Source organism: Coloeus monedula (assembly GCF_965178545.1).
Source record: "Coloeus monedula genome assembly, chromosome: 5".
NCBI classification, from domain to species: Eukaryota; Metazoa; Chordata; class Aves; order Passeriformes; family Corvidae; genus Coloeus; species Coloeus monedula.
Window position 1 is genome coordinate 30701607 of NC_138785.1, and position 23692 is coordinate 30725298.

General features: G+C 40.6%; 1 protein-coding gene across 1 annotated transcript in view; it reads right to left on the minus strand.

The window, feature by feature from the left end:
• Positions 1-15106, minus strand: part of ENPEP (glutamyl aminopeptidase) — a gene marked incomplete at both ends in the record, with an annotated part of 34482 nt that extends 19376 nt beyond the window's left edge. Inside the window, 5 exons of the mRNA XM_082281980.1 lie at positions 1-155; positions 2317-2437; positions 6449-6580; positions 9429-9570; positions 14442-15106. Of these exons, the coding sequence (XP_082138106.1) occupies positions 1-155; positions 2317-2437; positions 6449-6580; positions 9429-9570; positions 14442-15106 (1215 nt within the window). The remainder of the gene's footprint in view (positions 156-2316; positions 2438-6448; positions 6581-9428; positions 9571-14441) is intronic.
• Between the last annotated feature and the right edge of the window lie 8586 nt (positions 15107-23692).

Genomic DNA, 23692 nt, shown 5'->3' on the forward strand with positions numbered 1-23692 from the left:
CTGATGAACGAGCTCATGGGCTATCACAGCAGCTACTCTCTGCTTGTTGGATGAGGCTGACTCCTCGGGATCATAGAGCAGGTTTGTTTCTCGGTATGTGATCAGCCCCCAGTTCTCCATAGCACCTGTTCCGAAATCTGGAATAGCTATTTTATCTGCATTGAAAAAAAGAGACAATGATTACTACTGTATCCTTTAAATCAATTAGCTTGTCCTCTCTCTGTGTATTTACAGCCTGTTTTGCTTACCATTTGTGATTTGGGCTTACTTCTGTGGACTGCAGGCTATGATCTGTGTTTAAGAAGAGAACTGGCCTACAGCAGCTGATAGCAAGTGCCCTGGCTCTGCTCAGATTAACAGAGGTAGGATCAGTTGCACTAGATGAGGATCTGTCCTGGGAGGTGATGCTGTGCCATCTCCTGGGAACGTATGTATCATTACTTAATTTTGGCTCCAGAAATTAATACTGTTGTCTGGTGATGTGCTGTAGGCAGTAAACCTCCTGAAACTATTTGTAGCATAATGAGGCATGACATTGTTTGTCACACTGTCATATTAAAAATATTTATTGACATGTTAACTGAAGTAAATCCCCCATGCAGTGAACAACATCTGCTTCTACGCCTGGCAATTTGTGGGGGTCACTCATTTATGGTCAGTAATCAATACAGGTTTAAATGAGAATTGCAAACTCAATTGAACTGGCATTTTCTTCTGCAAATAATGACCACAGGCTTTCTATGTGGGTTAGTGAAAAAGTACAGATGGATTTAAAACTGAATAGAATGAAAAACCCGTGCCCCACACCAACAGAAGATAGGAATTACTTATTTTAAATTAAACAACTTAATTACAGAATCAAAGCTGATAGTTTCGCAAGGGCTTCACTGACAGTCAAAATGAGGATGCAAGGAGAAAGATAATGCCAGAACCCATAAATCAATGTGAAAAACAATATTTAAATAAACCATTATGCAGAAACATATTTGATTCATCAGGTTTGACCTGGATAATCTTAATAATGAGGGAACAACATGGTAAGTCAAGACTAGTGATCCAACAAATAGACATTCTGTGAAAAACAGTATAGAATCTACAAAAGCATCTATCCTCTGACACTGCTGACCTGAAGATACTAGTCCACCCTGTCACACAGACAAGCCTTTATCCAGATGCTGCCATGGCAAAGTCATCAGGCTTTCATGACAATAAAAGTTTGAATATAAAGCACAGGTGAGTACCTATTATTACTGGGGACCAGTGTGTGAAAGAAAAACATACTGTACTGGTTTCCCTAATTCAGTTGTCATTGAAATGCAATCAGATATTTACAGTAAACTCAGGTGCTGTTTAGAAAGGAGGAGGTAAAAATCTTTCGTTAAAGTAATATAAGTTAGCCTGATAGGTACAGGTATAAATAGCCAACAAGAGGTTTGCACAGCATTATTATCTTCACAGTTTTGGGGATTTTTTTCCCCCATTATATTGTTTCAACTTGTTTGCAGCTAGTATTTACCATCTTTTTAGGTTCAGGAACCTAACTGAATTACCTCTCTGAACATCTTAGGGGCGAGAATTTCCAAAACTCTGATTGCATTCCCAGCTTGATTATTGTGCATTTTAAACTGTGTGAATCAGATCCAGAGTCCAGATATTCCAAGCTAAAGGATGCCCAAATGCACTACTTTCTCTTTGCTTGTTTTGTAACAAAGTGGGCAAATTTTGTGGGCAAAAACTGAGAGTGTGCCTGCTCTTATTTAGTCCCAGATCTTTATTTAGCCCAGCAGTAGAAACTACAAATTATATGCTGGACCACATTCATCTTTCTAGGAAGTGGATGCACACCCACTTTGAGCTAAGGTTAATAAACAATATGACATACTCTCTGGCAGTTTACATCTTCACTTATCTCACTGCTGACTTTTTGTCCAGAAGTTCACATGGAAGTGGTACATATTTTTCTGAAACTTCTGGCTCTGTTTCAAATCATGATGGTTCTTTGCTGATGACACCAATGCTTCCTTTGATTTTCCACAAGACACTTTAAAATAAACATGCCAGGACCAATTCTTCAGTTCAGCAAACTGAACTGTAAGAACTGGTAACTAAACAGTAACTGAGACCAACTCATCCATCATGACATTTGGAAACATCTTGAACTACATTGGTACAGTTTTAAAACATCCTGACATAAGTATCAGCAGTTAGCAACCAAATGCTTCCATGCTGTTTTCCACCAAAGGACAGAGATCTGTAGGAGCAACATAACCATGACACTGAATTAACAAAACGAAAAATATAAATGTTAATAATCACCTAGTTTTGGAAGAGAATAGTTCAAATCAAAGTACTGTTCAAAGAAGTCGAATACAATTTTTGTTACATTTGCTGCATATTGTGCCGTGTGTATTTGCTGTGGCTGGGCGTAAACTCTTAGCTGTAAAATACAGAGAGACAACTGTCAAACATTGAAAAGGCATTTAGCATGCATATCTATAACACTGCAGGTTTTCTCTGAGACTGGTCTGAACACTGAATTCTGTTCCCTATCACATTTATTCAACAAAGTTTTTCAAATGTTGTACGTAAGAGAAACCAAGTCAACATAATCTGTGCCCACTTTCCACTGTTTGTCTGAAGTGTAAAACTGGCAAGACCCATGTCCAGAAGCTCAAGGTGGCCAAGCCTGGAGCAGGACTGGAATGCAGGCCAGCCCCTACTTCCTCACTGCCTGGTTTTCTCCAGAAGGAGACCTGAGCAAGCACAGTCAAAGGGGATCCACTTGTTCTGAGCAGTTCAATGATCTTGACTGATCCAATCAGATCAATCTTTAGGAGCACATCTGTATTGAAATGTGTCAGAAGTCCATAGCACCTTATTTTATTCAACTTCTTCCTACCTTTCCTACGTATTATCATCATAGTTTCCTCTTGTCCTTGTATGTTTGAAGATCTCAAACCCATTGAAGACAGCGCATTTACCAGATCTGTGACTCTTCCCAGACATGCTGGCCCATGCAGGTGAGTGGCTGTTTGACCAGGACCTTGGGCCACACAGCCACCCAGTCACTGCTCTGCTGCTTTCTGGGTTGCTGTGCCCCAGGAAATCATAGGCAAAAATCAGCTCTCTCTTTTATAGCCAAGCATGTCCAGGAAAAATGGCACATTTGGTAGCCCTGTGTGTTGATGAGTGACCATTTCTGTGCTCCTCTTCATATCTGAATGTAAAAAAATGATATGTTGAATGCTGACCTTTCTATCCCTGAAGCTTGGTGTCTGGGACCAATTTGGCTATTGGTGTCAACAGTAGGAAACAAGCTCTAGAGGACTAGAGTCTTTATGGCACCCATGCCCACAATGAGGAGGCCTGCAGTTTGACAAAACCTTTTGAGAAGTTATCTTCACATTGTGAAGACAAAGTTTGAGTTCAGAATTCATGGAGTCTTTTGGGGATCTTTCCCTCAATCTCTTTGTCCCAAAGCCTGCTGGAGCTGTATGTAACCTGTTCTCTTCCCTATCCCCAAAAATCTCCAATGCAGATGAGATTTCTATACGGTGTGAAGTTCCTGGTTTTAGGAAAACCAATCCATCTTGTTTTGCCAGCTCCATGACTCTTATGAATGGGCCACATTCATCTGGCTATGCTGGTGTGGCTTGTTTACTCCTTCAGTGCTGTCTTACAGTTCAGGGCCCAAGCTGAGCAAAGGAGCTGGTCTATTCCAAGAACTCTTCTGGAGTCTGACAACACATTAATTTCAATACCATGAAATTACACTTCCTCCAGTGAGAGGGGAGGATGGGAAAGCGGTCAGAAATAAAGCTGGAACAAAAAAAAACTAAACCAAAAAAAGCTTATGAAATTCAATTGGGAATCCATTCCAGCCAGGGGATTTTCCCCCAGGGTCAGTTTGCAATTACAGTCTGCAATTTCCACTTCTGTAAGCTCTTTACCCAATTTAGCAGTTTTCAGTCCCCTAGCTGATCCATGTTAATGGTTTCCAAAACCTTCAGCCCGCACTAGAACTGACTTTGGTTTTCATTTGTATAATCTCCTCTGTGATTTTCCAAACCAGACATGTGGTACCTGACAGGTAATCAGCTCAGGAGCATTGTTTCCAGCTGTAGGCACATTTCCCACCATTGATTCCATGAATGTCTTCATTAGGGCTTTCAGAGTGAATGGCAGAGTTTTCAAGTAATTTAATATGTCATGTGAACTGTATGCTCTTGCTGTTGTTTATGAAAGTAATTTATGGATCATGTGGATACTTTCTGTCAGATGAGGGATTTATTGTTAGAAATTTACACAGCAAACTATGCAATGTTCTTTTCAGTACCTGGTTGAATCTAAATACCTCATTGTTCAGCTGGTCTTCCAAGTTCTCGGACAGCAAGCCTTGGAAAGGTTAGAAGAAAAACTTTCTATATATGTGATTAAAAACCCTAAAGATAGTCTGGTTTTCCTGGGGAAAAGATAATTTTTAATGATGGATCTTACACATGTATTTTATATTGGTACAGCTATGTTCATGTTAGACAAAAGGAAACAGTTATGATTTTAACCTCACTTAAACCCCAAGTTTTCTAGTGCAGGCAAGTCCTCAGACATTGTTTAGTGAACAGCATTAACAAAATATGTAGTAACCAATGCCTGAATTAGAAGATGTTTCTTCAGGCAACCTCTGTACTGACACGAATACCCCTGCTTCCACACACACACACTTTAATTACCATGTTTCAGTGAACACTCCCTTCTATTTAGAAAAGCTACAACCAGTCAGGAACATTGTGGGCTGTACTGTTTTGCTTGGGGAAAAAAAACAAATAGTGACCTCGGGGCCATATTCTGGAGCGTGGCATGGATAAGTAGTGAATGTTTAACTTCTGCATGTAGAAAAAAGTGTTACACACTTCTTCAGTACACTTTTTTCCCTACCACACTATGTTCTGCACAAAAATCTAGACAAAATCTGATTTTTAAAGAAACTAAACTCTAGAGAATATCTATTGAGACCAAATAGTCAAAGTCCTGTCCCTGATAATGAGTGTATCAGCTATGTTGAAGAGCAATTGGTTAACAAAATTGTGTGACTGGGTGGCCTAAAAATGTACTCCTGTGAATTACTGAGCCAAACAGCAGGGAACTAAGAATATTACATCTCTATCTCAAACCAGGCTCCATTTGCTTGTCCAAGTGTAATTTATCTTTAGTTATTTGTCAAGTAATAATATAAGCATACAGCATGACACTAGCGAGGGCACAGAGGGAGGCCTCAGCACAGTGCTTTGACAGGAAGTCTTTGCTAAGAGCTGAATCAGAACTTTGGAGATTTCTACAAGACAGATTTTAACATCAGTGAACAGCCTTAAGTAGGGAAGGATTTGATGAGCTTTTTCAGTTAAAGAAACTAAGGAACAGCTAACTTGCTAAGGGAACAGTGGCCTGGCTGGGGTTTTATTCTAGGTTCCCTGTCCATTTGTGACACTGTCTCCAGAAAATGAGGAAAGCACTGCCAGCTCATATGAACAAGATGACTATGTGTTACATAAGGGGAAAGGAAGAGGAAGAAGCAAGGGCATACAGCCCTAGGGACCACTGTCTTTATCAGATGAGAAAAAGATCTAAACCAATAAATAATTAACAGCAGGTTGAGTATCCCAAATTAGGTTTAGGCTAAATGAGGAGTTTCTGCTGAGGGGCAAGTTGTATTTTGGATTTCAGCTTGTAATTCAATATAATGTCTTGTGATCTCTTTACACCTTCAGGAGATTTGAATCTAAGCAAGAAGTGGATTGGCCTGCCCACTGCATCTAAGTGAAGGAGCTATTTTAATTTAATGGATTCAGATTCAAACCTATTCTCTTCTTTAGGGCATCTACCAAATATCCATCTGTTTAGGCAGACACTATCACTTCTATACTTATTTCTACAGAACTTACACTGGGCAGTTGCCTGTTGCCACTGTTGTAAAATAAAGCAAGCCAGTACATAATAGCACACAGCACTGCAGTCCTATGTCTCAACGGTTGTAATAACACCAAGTGCTTAGATTCACACTTTTTAACCCACAGAAAACTATAAAGTATTTGTATTCATGGCCTGTGACTCTCCTGTACCCCCTAACTTGTACATTCCTTCAGTCACTGGGCTTCGAGTCAGGGATCAGTTTGGAGAAAGAGTGCTCCTTTCTCACCTGTGTGCTCGTGTGAGAGGTACTGACTGGGATCTCAGAAAGATGGGAGACAGGGAAGGACTGCAAAACACTGTATGTAGTCAAGGTCAGAAGGACCACTGTGAACACCTAATCTGATAAAACAGGCTGCATAAAATAAGCTATAGGAGAAGAAGAAAAAATATGTCCCTGTTTGTATAAAAGGAGATTAAAAAAAAAAAGCAAATCAAGGCACATGTGTTATCTGAACCATGTTCAGGCTGCAGAAGGACTTACAGGTTTTCCACTAGCGGATATTCTCTCTACCCAGTCAAACTGGTGCACCGCAAAGCATACCAAGTAAGTGCTCATGGGGACTGACTTCTCAAAAGTTGTTCGATTCCAGCCATCGCCAAGCCGCACAGTTTTCTGTGGAAATACAGAAGTAATCAAACTGATTTTTGAAATTGCAAACACACACATAAAAGTACAACATTTGTATGAAGGCTGCAACTGCATAGGAAAAACAAATCACCTCTCCAGGTCTGCGTCTTCTGGCATTTCATTACTGAAGGCATGAGAACAGACAAGATAGTTTTCTTCTGCAATACATAAAATGGTACTTTGCTTTTTTGGCACTTAACACGTTTACCTTGTTCTAATTTCATCAGGGATTTGAAATCGTTCACATGAACAGGAATTTTGCCAACAGGAATTTTCTGGTGTATGCTGTGTTTTGTTCTTGCAATAGTAGCATAAAATAACATTACTTTGGACAGAGCAGAGAAGAGACTAAATTCTCTCCTCTCTTAAATACATGCATCACGTATTTAAGTCATGAAGCAGGGATGCTACCTGGGATAAAGACCAGTCTAATGAATCTATCCTGAACTCATTCAAATACAAATGAGCACTGCTAACTGGTAGATTGCTTAAATGTAGATAAAATTTAGTGCTGATCATAGTTTTTATTTTGCAAATCAATTAAGAAACATTCCTGATTTTCCCAGATGGTTTTCTCTCTAAGTTTGCTGACAACACTAAATAGGAAGGGGCAGACACTGACCTCTTCTTTCCCATGACCGGTGACAGGACTCAAGGAAATGGCATGAAGTTGAGTCAGGGGAAGTTTAGGTTTGATTTTAGGAAAAGGGTTTTCACCCAGAGGGTGAAAACCAGAACATGTTCCCCAGGGAAGTGGTCACAACACCAAGCCTGACAGAGTTCCAGAAGCATCTGGACAATGCTCTCAGGCACAGGGTGTGATTCTTGGGGTATCCTGTGCAAGGCCAGGAGTTGGACTTAATGATATTGATGGGTCCCTTACAACTCAGCTTATTCTATTATTCTCTTCTAAATATATATTTCTTCTATTCCTTTTCTGCTACAGTCTGATATTTTTTGTGCTTCTGACTGGATGACTAACTTAAATAGAACACAAGCCAAAATCATATAAAAGACATTAGCCTTCTAGAGATACAGGGGTTCTATGAGGCTTGTTTGTTATAAACACAATAAAGCACAGACAGTTAATGTTACAGGTAGTATGATTCCATGAGCAAACAAACCTTTTCACAGATATATTCATAACCCCTTTTCACAAAGGTATTCACAATCTAATTTTCCATTATTTTACCCATTTTGACTCTATTTTGATATCATTTGTTATTTCAACAAAGTCAGGACTTGAGTGGAAAAAAACCTGAAAAAACTCAACTCCAGTGAAAAATGCAAATGAAATGTACAAGATTCTGATTTTGCTGATCTTATTTTGCCATGTTGATTATAAAGCTCCACACCACCCAAACTACTACAGGACATATAACATACAATGTGTCTTGCTTTTAGAAACTGTTACATTTCCATCTGTGGAAAAAGATTTTTCCCAAAGTTCTTTCCCTACTAAGAACAGAGCTACTGACCTTGACCAGATAAAAAAGTGCCTTGCTATAATCCCTTAGTCAAACCTCAATATGAATTCAGCATAATCTACATTTTCTTATCTGTACTTGCTTTTTAGCAAATCAATTAAGAAGCAGTAGTTAGCCCTTTGCAAGCTTATTATTGGAGGTCCATACTAGAGGCAAGGTCCACATGTCAAGGTGTAAAGTAAACCTCAAAACACAATAAATCTTGATAACATACAGTGTTATCCCCTTACTTCCTTGTTTGTACCCTCACTTATCTGAGGTCTGTGAGGAAAGGTACAGCACTCTCCTTTCATGTGTTGTTCATCAAAGTGCCTGGTGCTCTTCCAGGTATCATAGAAACATTTTTAATAACAGTGGGTCAGAGCTTTAAATGTGCAAAGGGTATGGATGCATCTGTATCAGCTTGGTAATAGATATCTCAGCTGCATTGCTAGGAGAATAAGTTTGGGGGACTCTAAACAGTACACAGTAAACACTCTAAACAGTACACACTTTGTTTTCTGGGTGGGGGAGTGGTTGGAAAAATGCAAATGCCAGCAGCCTGGAGGCTGGAAGTTCTTTTTTCTTTGTTGTAAACTTGGCACTTTATTTCCCATTTCAGAACTTATTAGTAGAAATTATACAATAGACTACACATTCAGTTGAACTAATCAGTAGAAACTCTCTCATCTGAAAGCCATTCAGTCTTCTTCCAGAAGGTCTAGAGGTAGATAATTGATGCCATTGAATTTCATACAAAACTTGGAATTTGACACACTAGGTCTAGAAATGGATTATTTAGGAAATTATAGACATGGTGGAATGACAAATGTCCACACCCGTGAGCTGACAGATGGGGTTTCAGATCCTCCATTATTAAAAATCATAATCCTAGTCTTTCTGGCTAGCAGGATTCTTTGCCATTAAATTGTGATCAGTAGATCCTCATTTTGGACCAGTATGCAGTTTTAATGATTATTTTAGACTTTCCATCTGGGAAAGAGCTGTCTTTCAGAGTACCCATTCTCCAAGCCTACCCAATTTGACTGAAAAACATGCCAATATCTATTTATAGTTAGCAGGGGCTACTCACCCAGAATATCTGAACAGAGGGTCAGCGGGCTAATGATAGAGGAGATGTTTCATTTTTGCTTTGGATTTGACTGTGTGCTGCCATATTGTGTGTTGGTGGAGCACTTCAAGTCCTAACCAGCCAAGCAGTTCTGTTCATGGAATATTTATTAACCATGAGTTTTACAGTGCCTGAGTGGCAGAGTCTGTGAATGTGCAAGAACCTGGTGACCCACACTACTTTTCAGTGGCTCTACAGAACCATTCCACTTAGGCAGCAGTTGGGAAAGACATACCTGTACCGGCATGTTTGAAAGTGCATGGTACACATCTTGATGGATGATGGATATGTTGTAAGTTGCCTTTTTGTTTGGCTCGTCAAAGCAGGGAAATGATTTCCGTGCATCTGTTGGCTCATGATCAGTAGCTGCAATGCTCCTGAAACAAACGACACATTGGCAAGACTTCATTACATAGCTTTGAAATCTTGTCTATAATTTCTAAGCATATTTTGTTAATGATTTCACAAACTAAATTCAACTACAAATATTTGTGCGTATTTTTCCATTCATAAGAGCAGGTGACATCAGAGATGCATGAGCTGACATCACAGTCAGTCTGTCATCAACATCCTCTATGTTTCAGAGCAAAAGCTAATGCAAATTGCTTATCATCAAACATTTTTAGAAGCCAGGCAATAAGATAGGCATGACCCCTCATGGATAGTGAAAATTCTGCTCATCCTCCTGCTGAGCCTTCCCATTGGTTTATGCCCCTAAAATAAAGAACTGATGATATCACCTGAAAGGAACAAGTCACTCCAAGAGTTGTTTACCCACTACAGCATATATTGGTATTAGGGTCTTGAACATCTCCTGAAGCAACACCTTGAAATTGTGTAAATGCCAATAAATCTCATCCTGCTTGTGTGTTTCTTTTTCTGCATTTACCACATACAGTTTTCTCCTGGTGCTGTTATGCTCCCCTGATTCCATTAGTGAAACTGCTGGAGAAAGCATAGAAAGTTCAGGTGAACACCCCAGTACATAACTCATGCTATGCAAGCTGTGTTGAGATGGCTAGAAAGTTATCTCAGTTTCGCAAAACCAACTGGAGGAGCTAGACAATAGGGGTCATGTAAAAACATAAGGTGAAGGTTGTGAGTGTTCATATTGTGCTTGCTTCTCTCAGTGACATCGGGCTCCCCCATTAATGACCCACACAGTGGCAGAGCATATTCTCCAGTGATTGATGGTGAAAGGGATCACAGATGCTCCTTCAATTAATCTGGAATGTTGAGCATTTTCTGACAGCACTTCTACAGCTGCTCCAACTACATTAAGGTAGTTTTTCTTTCCAAAAAGTAATTAAAAGTGTACATCATAAATTACAGATCTGCAGCAATCCTACAAGCTCACTTGACAACCAATTTTTCAATGCTTCTGTTGCCCTTGGCATTTCCCTGTGACGGTTAAATACTAAACTGGTCATTAGGAACTTGTAGCAGCAAGGGTCATTTAGAAGCCTGACGGAGGTAATATGTCTGGGTTCTCTCCATTCATGTTCCTTGGAATAGGAGCTCAAAGGTTCATGGGCAGAAAGCATAATGAACATTCACCTTAACATAATTTTAGACTCAATATTGAGTTTCTTTTGCTTGGTGCATTCTTTGCTGTCACTCTCTACTTTTCATAGGATTTGAAAGCTATTTCACAATTGAGTTAACTCCAAGCCTCCAGGGCAATGCTTCACAGCTATTGGTTAAAAACTTGGCTATATATTTTGACACATTTACGTCTTGTTCCTACAGACTGATAACATTGTGATATATCGGTTGATTTATAAAGTGATAATCCATCTATCCTCATATGTTTGTGGGGGCAGACAGACATTAGGAGTGAAAAACCTTAGCACTACCCTTCCTACAGGCTAGATGATGAGAACTCCTGGCATGCATAGAAGTGGCAGTAGAAACATGAAATGTGGTAATTCACTTTCAAGCTGCATAATGTAGTTTTTAGATAAGATTTTCTTCGCTTCTTGGTGGCTTCTCCTCTTGAAGTTGATGTCCAGACCTTTAAATATGGCAGTTGTAAACATCATAGTAATAAGAAGTGGAGATCTGGCTGAGACTGCATCCAGCTGTTCCCAAAATAAAACAGCGATGTATTTAGAACCATGATGAATTTTCATTTTTTTCCCCTCCCCCAAAGTACAAGGCATTAGTGTCAAAGCCTTCCTCCCTGAACTAATTAAAGCATTTTCTCCTAGTCTTTAAATTCCAATTTGTTTCTTCTTCTGAGAAAACTTTCTTATTGAGGAAGAAAATCAGGAGTGTTACTTTTGTACACAGAAGAAAATTTTGCCCTACTGTATTCAAGAAAATCCTAAATACATCCCTGTTAGCCATGTCCCAGCCTCTTGTTCTCTTACAGACAACAGAGAGAATTCCTACAAAAGGAAACCCATACCTTGTCACTAGTAGTAGTGCAAAATCCAAGCCAGCTGCAGTGACATGTTTGTATTATTTGTAATATTAAGGAAAAAATACAAGGGGGCTTTAGCACATTCCTTGACAGAAACTAATGACTTGAATAACCCATTACACCAGGCAAGGGCTCTTCTTTTGCTCCTTTCCATAATATCTGAAAACAATACAAGTGTAATGTAGTTATGCTCACTGCATCATGCAAAGTAGGGAAGGACTGTTACTCCTTTTTCATCAATGGGGAAATGAAATGCACAGACAGAGGAATAGTTTTACCAAAGGACTTAATTGCTTACAGCTAGATCTGGGAACCCACAGGAGCATCTAGGCAGGTCTATGTCTAAAATCTACATTTTCAAAGTTTCTGCTTTCTTGTACCTGCATGTGCACATCAATTTAAATAGTCATGGTTCCAAGGTATCTCAAGATCTGCTTCAGGGCATGTCCAAAAGTACCTTTTTCCTCATGGGGGTTGTGTGATCTGTCTGAACAGGATTCCCAAATGAGGCATCCTTCTCCCTAAGCCTCTCAAGGATCCCAGACTTAGAGGCATGTTCAGCACAGATCTACCTGTTTTCCACAAAGTGTGGTGGAGATTTTAATCTAAGCAACAGCAGAGCCTGGACATATGCCCAGTTTGTAAACAAAAGGCCTTATAGCAATGCTTTGGCAAACCCTTGCCTTCACAGATAAACAGCTGGGGAGCAGCTCACCCCTAGGAGCTGACTCTCCAATGTTATTAAGTCTCTCAAAAGGTCCTGCTGCTTCTAGCACTGTACAGAAAGGATAACAGAGTAGGTTAATTACATATTGGACCTCCTTTTCACCTCGTCCCCCTTCTCTTTAACATCCACTATTAACAGACTTGTTTGATCATTGCTATTACCTAGTCTGATTTGTATTTACTTGCAACATCACAAAAACAGAACTATTTGGGTTGAAATTTTCCAAAAGTGGTGTCTACCTCAGACAAAGGCAAAATAAAAATCTAATTCCAGTCAGCATTGTTTTTGAGTAGAAAGCCAGGGGAAAATGCATGTTTAATAAGTAATGAAACCCTTCCCTCACTGTGCTTCCTCACCCCATCCTATCCCCTCTCCTCTGCTGTACAGCAGCAACTTGGCTGGTGGTTGCTTTACTTTCAAAGCTGTACTTACCACTATCATGTATACCACCTCAGCCACCCCCACAAACAATCTTCCCAAACTCAATCACATGAAAAATACTTGAGAATTTACCATTCACTCATTCTTACTAAATCCCATCTCAAGCCTAACAAACTCACACCCTCAAGTTCCTTCCTGCATTGAGAGTTTTCAGATTGCTGGCTAGGATCATCCTTGCAATTGTAGCTTCCAGCATCCAATTCAAGAAGTAGGAACAGTCAAAGTGAGCTCACATTTTATGCTTTCTTTAAAGTTCACCTTTCTTCCTGGCATCACATGCTTGGCCCTTGTCTACCTATACTGTCTGGATTTGAGGGACAGGCTCGCACCTCTCCTGCTCTGCAACTCAGAAGACCTGTGTTCTGATCCTGCTGTTCTGGTGTTGTGACAGACCTGGGGCTAAAAATTTAATATCTAGATATCCTTCACCAATGAAAAGGAAGTAACACACCTCAACTTAGAAGGATGCTAGGAGGTTGAACATTAAAACTGCTGTGGAGATGTCAGATGCTCTGAGTATGAAATCAAAGCTGCTCGAAGTGTAAAACCAAAGCACCTTTCAAGTCAGAGCAATGGTGAGGTCATAGATGGAGGAAAACAAGAGGAAAAGAGCTGCCTGGTGTTTGAGCTGTTCCCTGCTGTTCTCCGCAGGAAAAATCAATGCTTGCTTTATCCTCTACCTCTTGGATTTGCTGCTGGTGGTGCCTGTCACTGCTGCTACTCCTGGCATTGCCTGTCAGTGGTTGAATGGAGCTGATGAGACTCTCACTCATGACACCATTGTCCCAGAAGGGCAAAGAAATGCCATAAAAACGCATCAGTGTTTGTCTCCATGTTCCTGCTACAGACCTTGTAAAAGTCTAGCCAAGTTTATCTCCCAGCTGTAAAGGCTGGAATGAGTCACTTCAGAAATGTAAATATCAGAAAATGGGTGAGTGTCCTCTTCATACATTAACTGAAAAGAAAAGCCTTTCAGCAGTGGGCAATGGCTTTTTCAAGCTTCCACCTTGAAGCAGTGCAAACCTGGCAAGTGAAATGGGTTAGCTGAATTGGTAGAGACTTTGCAATCTTTCAATAACTGTTGCTGTATTAATAAGGAAGAGATAGAGCACAAAAAAAAGTAAAAGATAACCTTAATTGTTTGGACTTTCCTACATATAATTTAAACCAGCTGCAAGAGAGACAGGGAAGCTCTGGTTTGAATATTCCTCAGGCTTACAACATCAAGGAGGTATGTTATCAGGAAAACTATCAGAAGAACATTTTACACCAAAACTGTTACTTTGGAGATAACATAAGAGAGTGGTGATGGTTGTATGCTATTTATTGTACTATAGAGATAAAAACAGACCTTGATCCTTCCGGCTCTTTGAGGTAGCTGTTCAGTTCAAAGCTCGTACCAGGAGAGTTTGAAAAGGTTTTCCAGAATAAAAATAATAATAATAACAAACCCCTCATCCCTCCACCCCACATTCACTAGTCAGCAGCCAAAGGGTTTTGAATACAGCATCTTCCTTAGGGGGATAAGAAAACTAAAGAACAGCCCAGAAATGTCAGCAAGTTGGTGAGACAAGACTGAAAAGCTGAAACAGGAATAGAGCAGGCCTCAGGAAGTAAAAATAGAGAAGGAAGTTTAATAAATAAAATGGCTTTACTTGATCGTTCCGTTCTCAGTATAGGTGGTCCTATAAAACCCAACCAGGGAACCATTCAGCCAGCCTTGAAACTTCAGGGTGAGTACATAGGGATCATTTTCATCAGTGACAGGGAGCTCTGCTGCTGCCTTCATCACTATGTATTCTTGTGGCTTGTACTCAAAGCAGTCATTCAGAACAATCTGCTGTCCTGAAGATTTCTGGAGTGTGGGTATTTCTGTAACCTTGGTCTCTCGCAGGTGAAGCCACAGGGAGCTGGTTGGTTTTTCCAAAGCAATAGATATATTGACTGTCCCAGTGTAAGTGTCTTTCTCCATTTCAGGCTTGATTTCCAGATCGTAGTGGACAGGCTTGACATAAGTGGGCAGCCTAAAATCTCTCCAGTCTCCAGTCTCATCATTCTTGGAAGGACAGGGGCCCAAATCCACTGGGGGAGGAGGCTGATCTGTTGTTGTCGTCTGATCTTTTGTTGTCGTCTGATCTTTTGTTGTCGCCTGATCTGTTGTTGGTTGCTCTGTTGCCTTTGGAGGTTTAGGTCTGCTCAATCCCACACCAAGCCCCACAGCAAGTCCTACAATGACCACAACTCCACAGATGATAGCCACGTGCTTTGTCTTCATGCAGTACCTCTTGGACTTTTCATCTTCAAAATCCATGCCCTCCATCTCTGCTCCTGGGTCTGTTCTCAGAGCAAAACATTAACCACAAAAAAGGTTATTAGTCACTTCAGCACTTGCATTCAGTAAATTCAGCAGTCTTGGTTTGTATTTTAATTGTGTAGCTATAGCTGTTCTCTGCCTGTCTCCTGCACCTCGCTTTCCACAGGACACTCAATTAATTAAAGACAACATGCATTTGGAGGAAATCTGAATGATCAAAAGAAGTGCAGCTGGGCTGGGAGTCAGAGGGAACTGACACAGAAGAACATTGTTTCTGCCGTGCTCCCCTTATAAGCAGTGCAACCCCACCCCCCAGCCCCTCCTGTTCTGGCCTGAGTTAAATATAAAACAGTGCTATGTTAATCAGCAGTCAGGAGATGATCGGATGCCAAAGCTCTGTCAGCAGCTTTCAGAAGGAGCTTGCAGATAGAGGTGTAACTGCTCCAAACCTTCAACCTTCACCACTACCTCTTCCTTTTTTTCCTCTGCTGTGTCTTGTTTAGGTTTTTGAGGTTTGGGTTGGGTTTTTTCCCTTCCTCTTACTAACAAAGACTTCCTTGAACTTCCACCCTATAGTTTGTGAAATGACATCTCAAAACTTGCAAAGATCACATATATCTTTCAGTTGTTTCCTCTCTTTTTCTGGGCTCATTTACCTTTGCCGAGTAACTCAAGGCACTCACAGACAGATGAATGCACAGTGGAACAATAATTTTTGATCACTGCTTCAAACTTCAAAAGTTGTCTAATTCCTCTCCCCCTCACAGGGCCAGTTTTCCAGGAGATTGACCATAACCATGCATGCAAGCTGGTAGCCTGGGATAGCGTTGCTTTGTTGGTCAGCACAATTACAGTGCTGCCTGTGAACCCTTGCTGTGAGGGACACTTCTAAGTATGATTTATGCACTAAAGATCTAATTTAGCATTTATTGCTTGTCATCACAATGTGGCACTTCATTGAAGCAAATTAACTGAATAGAGCCTGATTCTGCTTGAGGGAACTTATTGTAAGTAAGGCCTTGCTAAGCCTGCAAGCAAGATGTTGCTAATGCAGTATGAAACTGAGCACAGCAGTAGTCTTGACCTTGTTTGAAACTGGACCAAAGGAAAATAGTGTAGAATAGAAATGTGAGTCCCTGCATCTTTTAACCCTATTTCTCTACTTATGTAGTCTAGCTGAGGAGATTTTTTAATCAGGCTCATCAGTGGGGTTTTATGCCTCCTGATTTAGTTTATTAGGAGACAGATTATTATCACTCTCTACATCAAACCTCCAAAGTTGTTTACACTACAACTCTGACTACTTAGCCATGCCCTTCTTTTCCCTTTCCTTTCCCTTTTTTTCAGATGGATGAAGTTTCACCTGAATGGATTGACACATGCTTCAAGTGAGAAAGTGAGATGCACTAAACTACTAAACTGGGGAATTTCACCCAGTCTGTTTAGAAATGGATCTGTTCATAAGCCACACTTCAAAATACTGTCAGTCACCACAGGGAACTTCAGCTACCCAGTTTGCATCAGCACTCTTCCAGCACACTGCTATTTATATATTATTTTGTTTTAAAGGAAAGGCTTTCCTACAGGAACAGAGAAATAAAAAGGCTTTTTTTTTTTTTTTTGCAGATCATCACATTAACTCTTACATATTTTCAAAAGTGAGAAACTGATGCAAAAAAAAAAAAAAATCAAGCAGAAAGCTAAAAATCTGTTTCACATTATGCCTGTTTTTATTGTTTCCCATTTCTCTGCTGTGATCAAAACTAGATATGACATGGGAAACCAGTGCCCTTTAATGGATTGAGTAAGAATTCAACTTCTAGCAATAGAGCCAGCACCAAAGATCATAGTCTTAACATTTAAAACCATTTCATCTTTTCTTTTGTTCTGATTGGGCAAGACAAAGAAAAAAAGTTACAGTAGACTTAAAAAAAGACATCTTTAGCCAAAACAGGCCCTAAGTGATGAGCTAGTAAATATTGTCTTCATTTCAGATATGGTTTTTACATCACTCCCATTTTCATTTTCCTTAGCCACAATCTTTTGTTACATTTTTAATCTGAAGATGAAAAATGCTGTTTGAGCTTACAGTCTGCAGAGCAGGTTATTTACTGTAGCTTTGAAGAGACTTGAAGATTTCTTCACTGGTAACAATTACCTCTTTCAAGAAGAGCTGGAAAACAAATGTGAATGAGCTAGTCCTAAACAGCAGATATATATGTATTTCTTATCCTAAGCCTTGAAGACAATACTAGTAGTAAAGTGTATTACAAGCTGTCAGTCAAGAGCAGTAGTGTAATTATACACAAGTTCTGGCATTTATCTTCTCATTGTAATAACTGAGGTTCTAACCTAGTTGCAGCCAAAATGAAATGTAATATATTTCTGGTATGGGTAGCTAAGAGCAGACTTACTCCTCCCACATGTGAAACGTGCGTGGTTACTGACACTCCTGCAGTCAGCCTGCAGTGCTAACAAGCCTCCCAGCTGCCAGTGGCCCAATATACATGTCCAAGGATAAACAGGGCCCAAACTATTAATTCCTCTACACAGGAGCAATGCAGGAGGGCAGAGCTCCCAAAAGGAATGCCAGCACTCCCCTTGTTTGGCTGTCCCCATGCAGAAAGGGCAGGGAACAGAATCTGCCTCCCCAGAGGGGAGAGCACCATGATCCTCGTGGGCAAAGTATAGATACTGTGTGTCGCGGGTTCGGTTTGTAACCGGGCGGAAACACCAATTTAGTGTAGTGGTTTGGTCCAAAATACTCATTACTGTTTATCTGCTGTGAGATAAGAATTAGGAGAAATGCAAAGCAGGCACCAAACTTGAAAGAATATAAAGTTTATTAACAGACCTAAAAGAGGGGAGAAAAAAAAATTATACCACCTTCAGAACTCTCCTCCTCCCCCCACCTTCCTCCCTTCTCCCACTGACAATGTAAATAGACAACCCTTAAGATGTTCAGTCTGTTTACCACTTCCATAATAACCTTGTTTAGTCCATTTAGAAAGAGAAGTCTCTTCTTGCTCATGCTATGAAAACATTATCACAACGAGACAGCCGCCCACTTCCAAATATCGTTCAGTCCATTTAGGAAGAGGAGTCTCTCTGCCTGCGTGTGAGTCCTTTCCCCCGACTTGCAGCTTTTCCCGCAACTGCTTTCGAGGGTCCACTCTTGAAGTTTTTTGGGGTACAATTTTAAGGTTGAGCCGTTCAGAAACAAAAACAGAGGCCCTTCTCCTTCCCTGGGAGCGAAGGGTCTTCATCATCTTCATTGTTAAGACTATCTCTGGGAGCATCTCTAGGTACTGAGGTTTTCTCCTTTCCCGTTTGGAGCAAAAGTCCTCATCTGGTTCATCTCTAGGGACTGAGGTTTTCTCCTTTCCCTGTCCAAACTTCTCATGAAATTACAGCTGTGTCAGCATCTGCCTATCTCGGCGCAGGTGCTTTTGCTTACGAGTTGAACACTCCACCCCCCATATCTTCATGAAATTACAACAGGATACTCGGATATATCATAGCTTCACAAGAGAATTTCAGCTTTAAGCATCTCCTCTCTCTCTCTTCCCTCAGGTTTTCAGCTCTTCACAGCAGTAAAAGGGTTAATCTCACCTCGGCCTTGCAGCTTTGCAGCTGGAATGTTGAATGTTTCTTATCGAAGTGGAGAGGGGGGAGAGCCGAGCCGCTCCGGCTGCCCACGGCAAGGCAGTGGGGGGGTTCCACGGCTGGAACAGGTCCATGGCTCCAGGATGGCCGTGGCCCGGCCCGGCCTGGCCCAAGCAGGGCCTGGCCGGGCCCGCTGGCCCCCACACGGGGCCTGCAGCCACCTGTGCCAGCGCCGGAAACGAGAGAGAGCTTGGAGGGGGAGTTTGCCTATTCTTAAATGTGGATCACAGAGGTGTTCACAACTTTAAGTGGCTTAGAGAATTGTCCATATTCAAACTGGCCAGCTGATAGGTTCTATCAGTTCCCAGAGGAAGCTGTAAGCACCCCTTAGCAAGGACGTCCCTTCCGGGACTATGCTTGCTAACCTATGACACTGTGTTTACACTCTCCCCACCCACATAAGATTGTGGATAACCGTCTGGAAAGTCACAGAAAGCCCCCAGCCAAGCTGCTCCAGCACAAACTACAAGCACCACTGCAGGCAAATGTTGGCCAAGCTTGGATTGGATTAGATTGCTTTAGTTCAGCTCCTAGAAAGAGATTTAAACAGTCTTTGCAGTCACCTGGGCAATGCTAGCACCTGTTATAATTTGTTTGGTGTTGATTTTTTTTATCCAATCAATTTCACTTCAAGCTAGGCTTTAGTTCCCAGTTTGCACCAGTTACCACAACTAGCTTAACCCTGCCCCTTTGGATACCTAAAATGCTGGGGGGTATGGAATCACCGTGCTCTGCCATGACATTGCTGGTGTGGACATGTACATGCTTGTAGGAACAATATCCAGATAACTTTTCAGACAACTACCAGGAATGTAATGAATGCTAATTTTTATCCACAAATTGTCAGCCATTCATTTCCAATGTAATTTCCAATCTTAACTATGGAAAGTGGAATAAAATTTCTGCAAGTGACAGCCAGGATCAACACTAGGAAAGGCCTGCTCCAGGCCCACAGGGAGATGTCACATACTCCCAGGATGTCCTTAATTGAAGCTGACAATGAGAAAAGAACTGCTCTGGAAAGCATCAAGGACATGAAAATAAATTAAGTATATTAAAAAAAAAACAAAAAAAACCAAAAAAACAAAAAAACTCCACTGCCACTCACAACAAATGAAACTCCTCTGAGCCAAGTCATCCTTGGAATAACATGAAACACTTACTGGGTCTATGCCAAGGAGCTCTTTGTCTCCCTGTGTCCAGGGACTTTAAGGCAACATGAGGGCAGCAGAGTCTGAGGACCTCTGATTCCCTTCTGCTCTCTGAGCTGCCCTTGCTGCAAGCTTTTGGAATAATAAATGGATCCTCTCTGCCTCCATGAGGAGGAATTTGTCTCTCCTTATGCTAAAATAACACTCCTTCGATTTTTCATTGCAAAATAAGAAGACATGAAGCAATCTGTTGTACTGACTGCTTTCTGGCAGAGCTGCACGTGTAGATTTCTCCCCTGTGGCCCCCTACCAAAAAAATCTTTAGGACATTAATTTGAGAAATATGAAACTGGTTAGAGTGTTGCTCCACCAGGTCAGAAATGAATGTTGTCAGAAATAATTCCCTTGTCCAGTGTTTTCCTGTGTCTGTAATGACTGATTTTGTCTCCATCTTTTGGCTTTTAATCCTCTAGTAATCACTAATCCCCTAGAGTTCACAAGTATTAGTAATTACTGGCTTGCAGTGGTACTTGTTCCACTCACAATCTTTTTTATGACAGTTTTTAACTCCAAAACAAGTTCTTTTGGGTTTCTGTTGTTTGAAAGTGCAAATGTTTTGAATTGACTTGAGACAATCAGGAAAGACACTCAGGATTTGTTCATCCATAATTGTTTTCCCATTTAGGTCTTTAAAATCTGGATTCAGTTTGTAGGATACTGTTGGATGCAGTGCCTTGGCAGGACTGCATTATTTCCTGCTGCAGACTGACAAGTTGCATTACAAGTCTGTAATGCACCAGTTGAAATGCAGTGCAGCCCTACAACTTATTCTTCTGTATTCCCTCAGCAGGTCAGTGCTAGATGTTGTATTTATCACTAGGACTGAGGCTGAGGGGAGTTACCTCAAAGCCTGTTCTCAGTCAAGCCATTAGTAGAGGCTTTGTTTTCTTCCTTTCTTTTTTTCATGTTTCAAATTCCTGGATGTAGATTCTGTGCCTTGAAATGTGAGTGCCATCTCTTATACCATTTATGTAAACAAAGTAAGTCAAATTGCATTCATTTGATTTGCTCTATCATATCACGTCCATGATAAGATCATGTCATGTATCTTATCAAATGAACAATTATCATAAAATCATAGAATGGCTTGGGTTAGAAAGGATCTTAAGGATCATCTAGTCCCAACCTTCCTGCCATGGCCAGGCACATTTTTCACTAGATCAGGTTGCTCAAAGCCCCATCCAACCTGGCCTTGAACACTTGCAGGAACAGGGCGTGTCTCACCACCCTCACAGTGGAGAATTTCGAGTATCTAATCTGAGCATACCCTGCCAGTTTAAAACCATTACCCCTTATCCTATCCCTATATGCCCCTGTAAGATGTTCCTCTGCAGCTTAATCATGATGATACCGTTAGATGTGAAATTGTATGATATTCTATTATATAACTTCATCTTCCACTGCATTGCTACCAGGATGAGATTCTGTGTGTTCTTTCATTCTAATTACTAGCCTTTAATACAAAACCAGAATAGTCTGCATCCTGGTGAATACAGTTCCAACTTTCCAATTCTACCATGTTATATTATTTTTACATTTTTGTATCCTTTTTCTTGGTACCCTTTTTCTTTCAACATTGGTCATTAAAATAGTTACAGTTTATGGCTATGCACTCTTCACCTTCCAGTGTCTTTAAAAACATGCCTGAGGGGAATTCCACTGTATCAACAAAACATGATTTAACTTATACAGAAAATTTTTCCTCATCACTCAACATGCATCTTGTTTAACAAATTCCTAAACAAACGTGAGAAACAAGCTCTTACGATGTGACTTCCAAGATGCGTTGGCATACTAGCAGATTCACAGGAAAAATGAAATAACAGCATTTTAGAAATTCCATGTGAAATTCCTTGATGAACTTTTGGATGCATTTTATCCTCATAGAATAAAAAACTTGCTTTCCACTCTCTTCACTTCATTTTGTGAGTGAGGGTGATGTCTTACAAGGCCTCCTCTCTCCACTTGCAATTCAGGACACTACTTTTAATCTACATGATATGAGTTGCAGTTCCCTGAGGTGCCACCTTTGCCCTCGAGCACGACTGTATCACTCAGTATGCAGTTATATTGATCCGTTTCTATGTCTAGAAAGCAGAGCACAAGAAGGAAAGCATTTTGATGCAGGAGACATGTAAAATTTCCTTCCTACTTTGACTGGCCCCAGCCTGAAACTGTTAACCTACAGGGCAAACTTATTTGTACTTGCCTTCTCCTTTGAAAGTCAGGGGAAGTTCAGTGGCCAAATGAGTGAAAACCAATCATCAGTCAGCTCAGCAGTGGTGTCTGCTCAGCATGGAGTAGACAGTACTAAATCCAAGTATGATACTGGCTTCATTGAGCAGGTAATGGAGATTACTGTGGAAAACAGTATTTTCAGTTGAACGCATGTTTTCATTTACAGTAAATTGTGGGTTTCTCATCTTACTAGAGTAGGTACAGTGGAAATAAAAGAAGTCATCAAACCAACTGGCAAGGCAGAATGGGAGGATCAATAATCCTTTTAATTACTAAAAGAGATTAAGACACTGAATCTTACAACTGTGTGGACTGGGGGTAATTCCATAACAGTCAGTAGCAAAGTGCTTGAGAATCTGAAAAAAGAGCAATGATAAATAATAACAGTGTAAAAATAATATGTAGCTTAGGTTAAGATAGCTTGACTATGCCATAATATAATAGCAAGGAAACTTACAGGACTTTCAAAGATAGGAAATTTGGCACAAATTAGAAGGAAACCTTTCATGCTAATATCACATATATCTCATTCATGGTAGCATTCATAGTGAAGGGCCATAGATGCTGTTTATGAAGCATCTAATGCCAGCCACTTAGAAGCAGAACAGCAGACCAAGAAGATTTCTTATCTCTTCTGCTGTATAAATTCACATGATCTTTTACTGCTGAAGCTGCAGCAGAAGTTATTCCAAGTTGCAGCTAAATAATTGCTTGTGTCATTTCCAGCACTAGAAAAGTCTCTTAAATGAAACCAAGTTAGTGAAAGAGGATACAATAGTTTAACATTTTTGCTTGGTTGGAGATGTAATCTCAGGGCAATTGTCTGTCAGCATGTATTTAAGTTACTTCCAAGTCTGTTACCTGTTTCATTTTCTTGGCCAGGGTGATGAAGCTGATGAAAAAGAATACAATTGCAGTTGCATAAACTGTTTCATTTACTATTATATAAAAAAACCCTCTTTTCCCCCCTTTGCAAACAGGATTGTTGTTGTATTAAGGCATTTCAAAATGAATCAAGAGATTGGGGGATGAAAGAAAGTCAACAATTATAGATCTGGCTCTCTTCCCTTCCTCCCTCCCAGCTGAATCTCTCTGAGTGCAAAATGGAAATAGAACAAGCTATGTCTTTGGGACTTTCACCGCATTTGCTTCATCTCTTTTGCCCTGCATACAATATGTCTCTCTCTCGGACTAGCTCTGTTTTCATCAGTCCTTACCTTCCCATGCCCACTGGCAAGAGATGCTGCAGTGATGGGGTAGAGCAGGAGATAGACAGCGATCAGTGGACTGATTCCCAGGCAAGTCCCTAAATTGCTCCTCACACACACTTTCACAAGCAGGGGTGTATGTGAGGGGTGGCGAGGTGTATGCACTGGGAGTACCAGATAGCACATTTGCTTGAAAGAGGTGTCACATTAGGAAGAGGGCTGTGAAGTGAACAGTATTTATTTGATATCATTTGGGAGTCGTGTCCTTC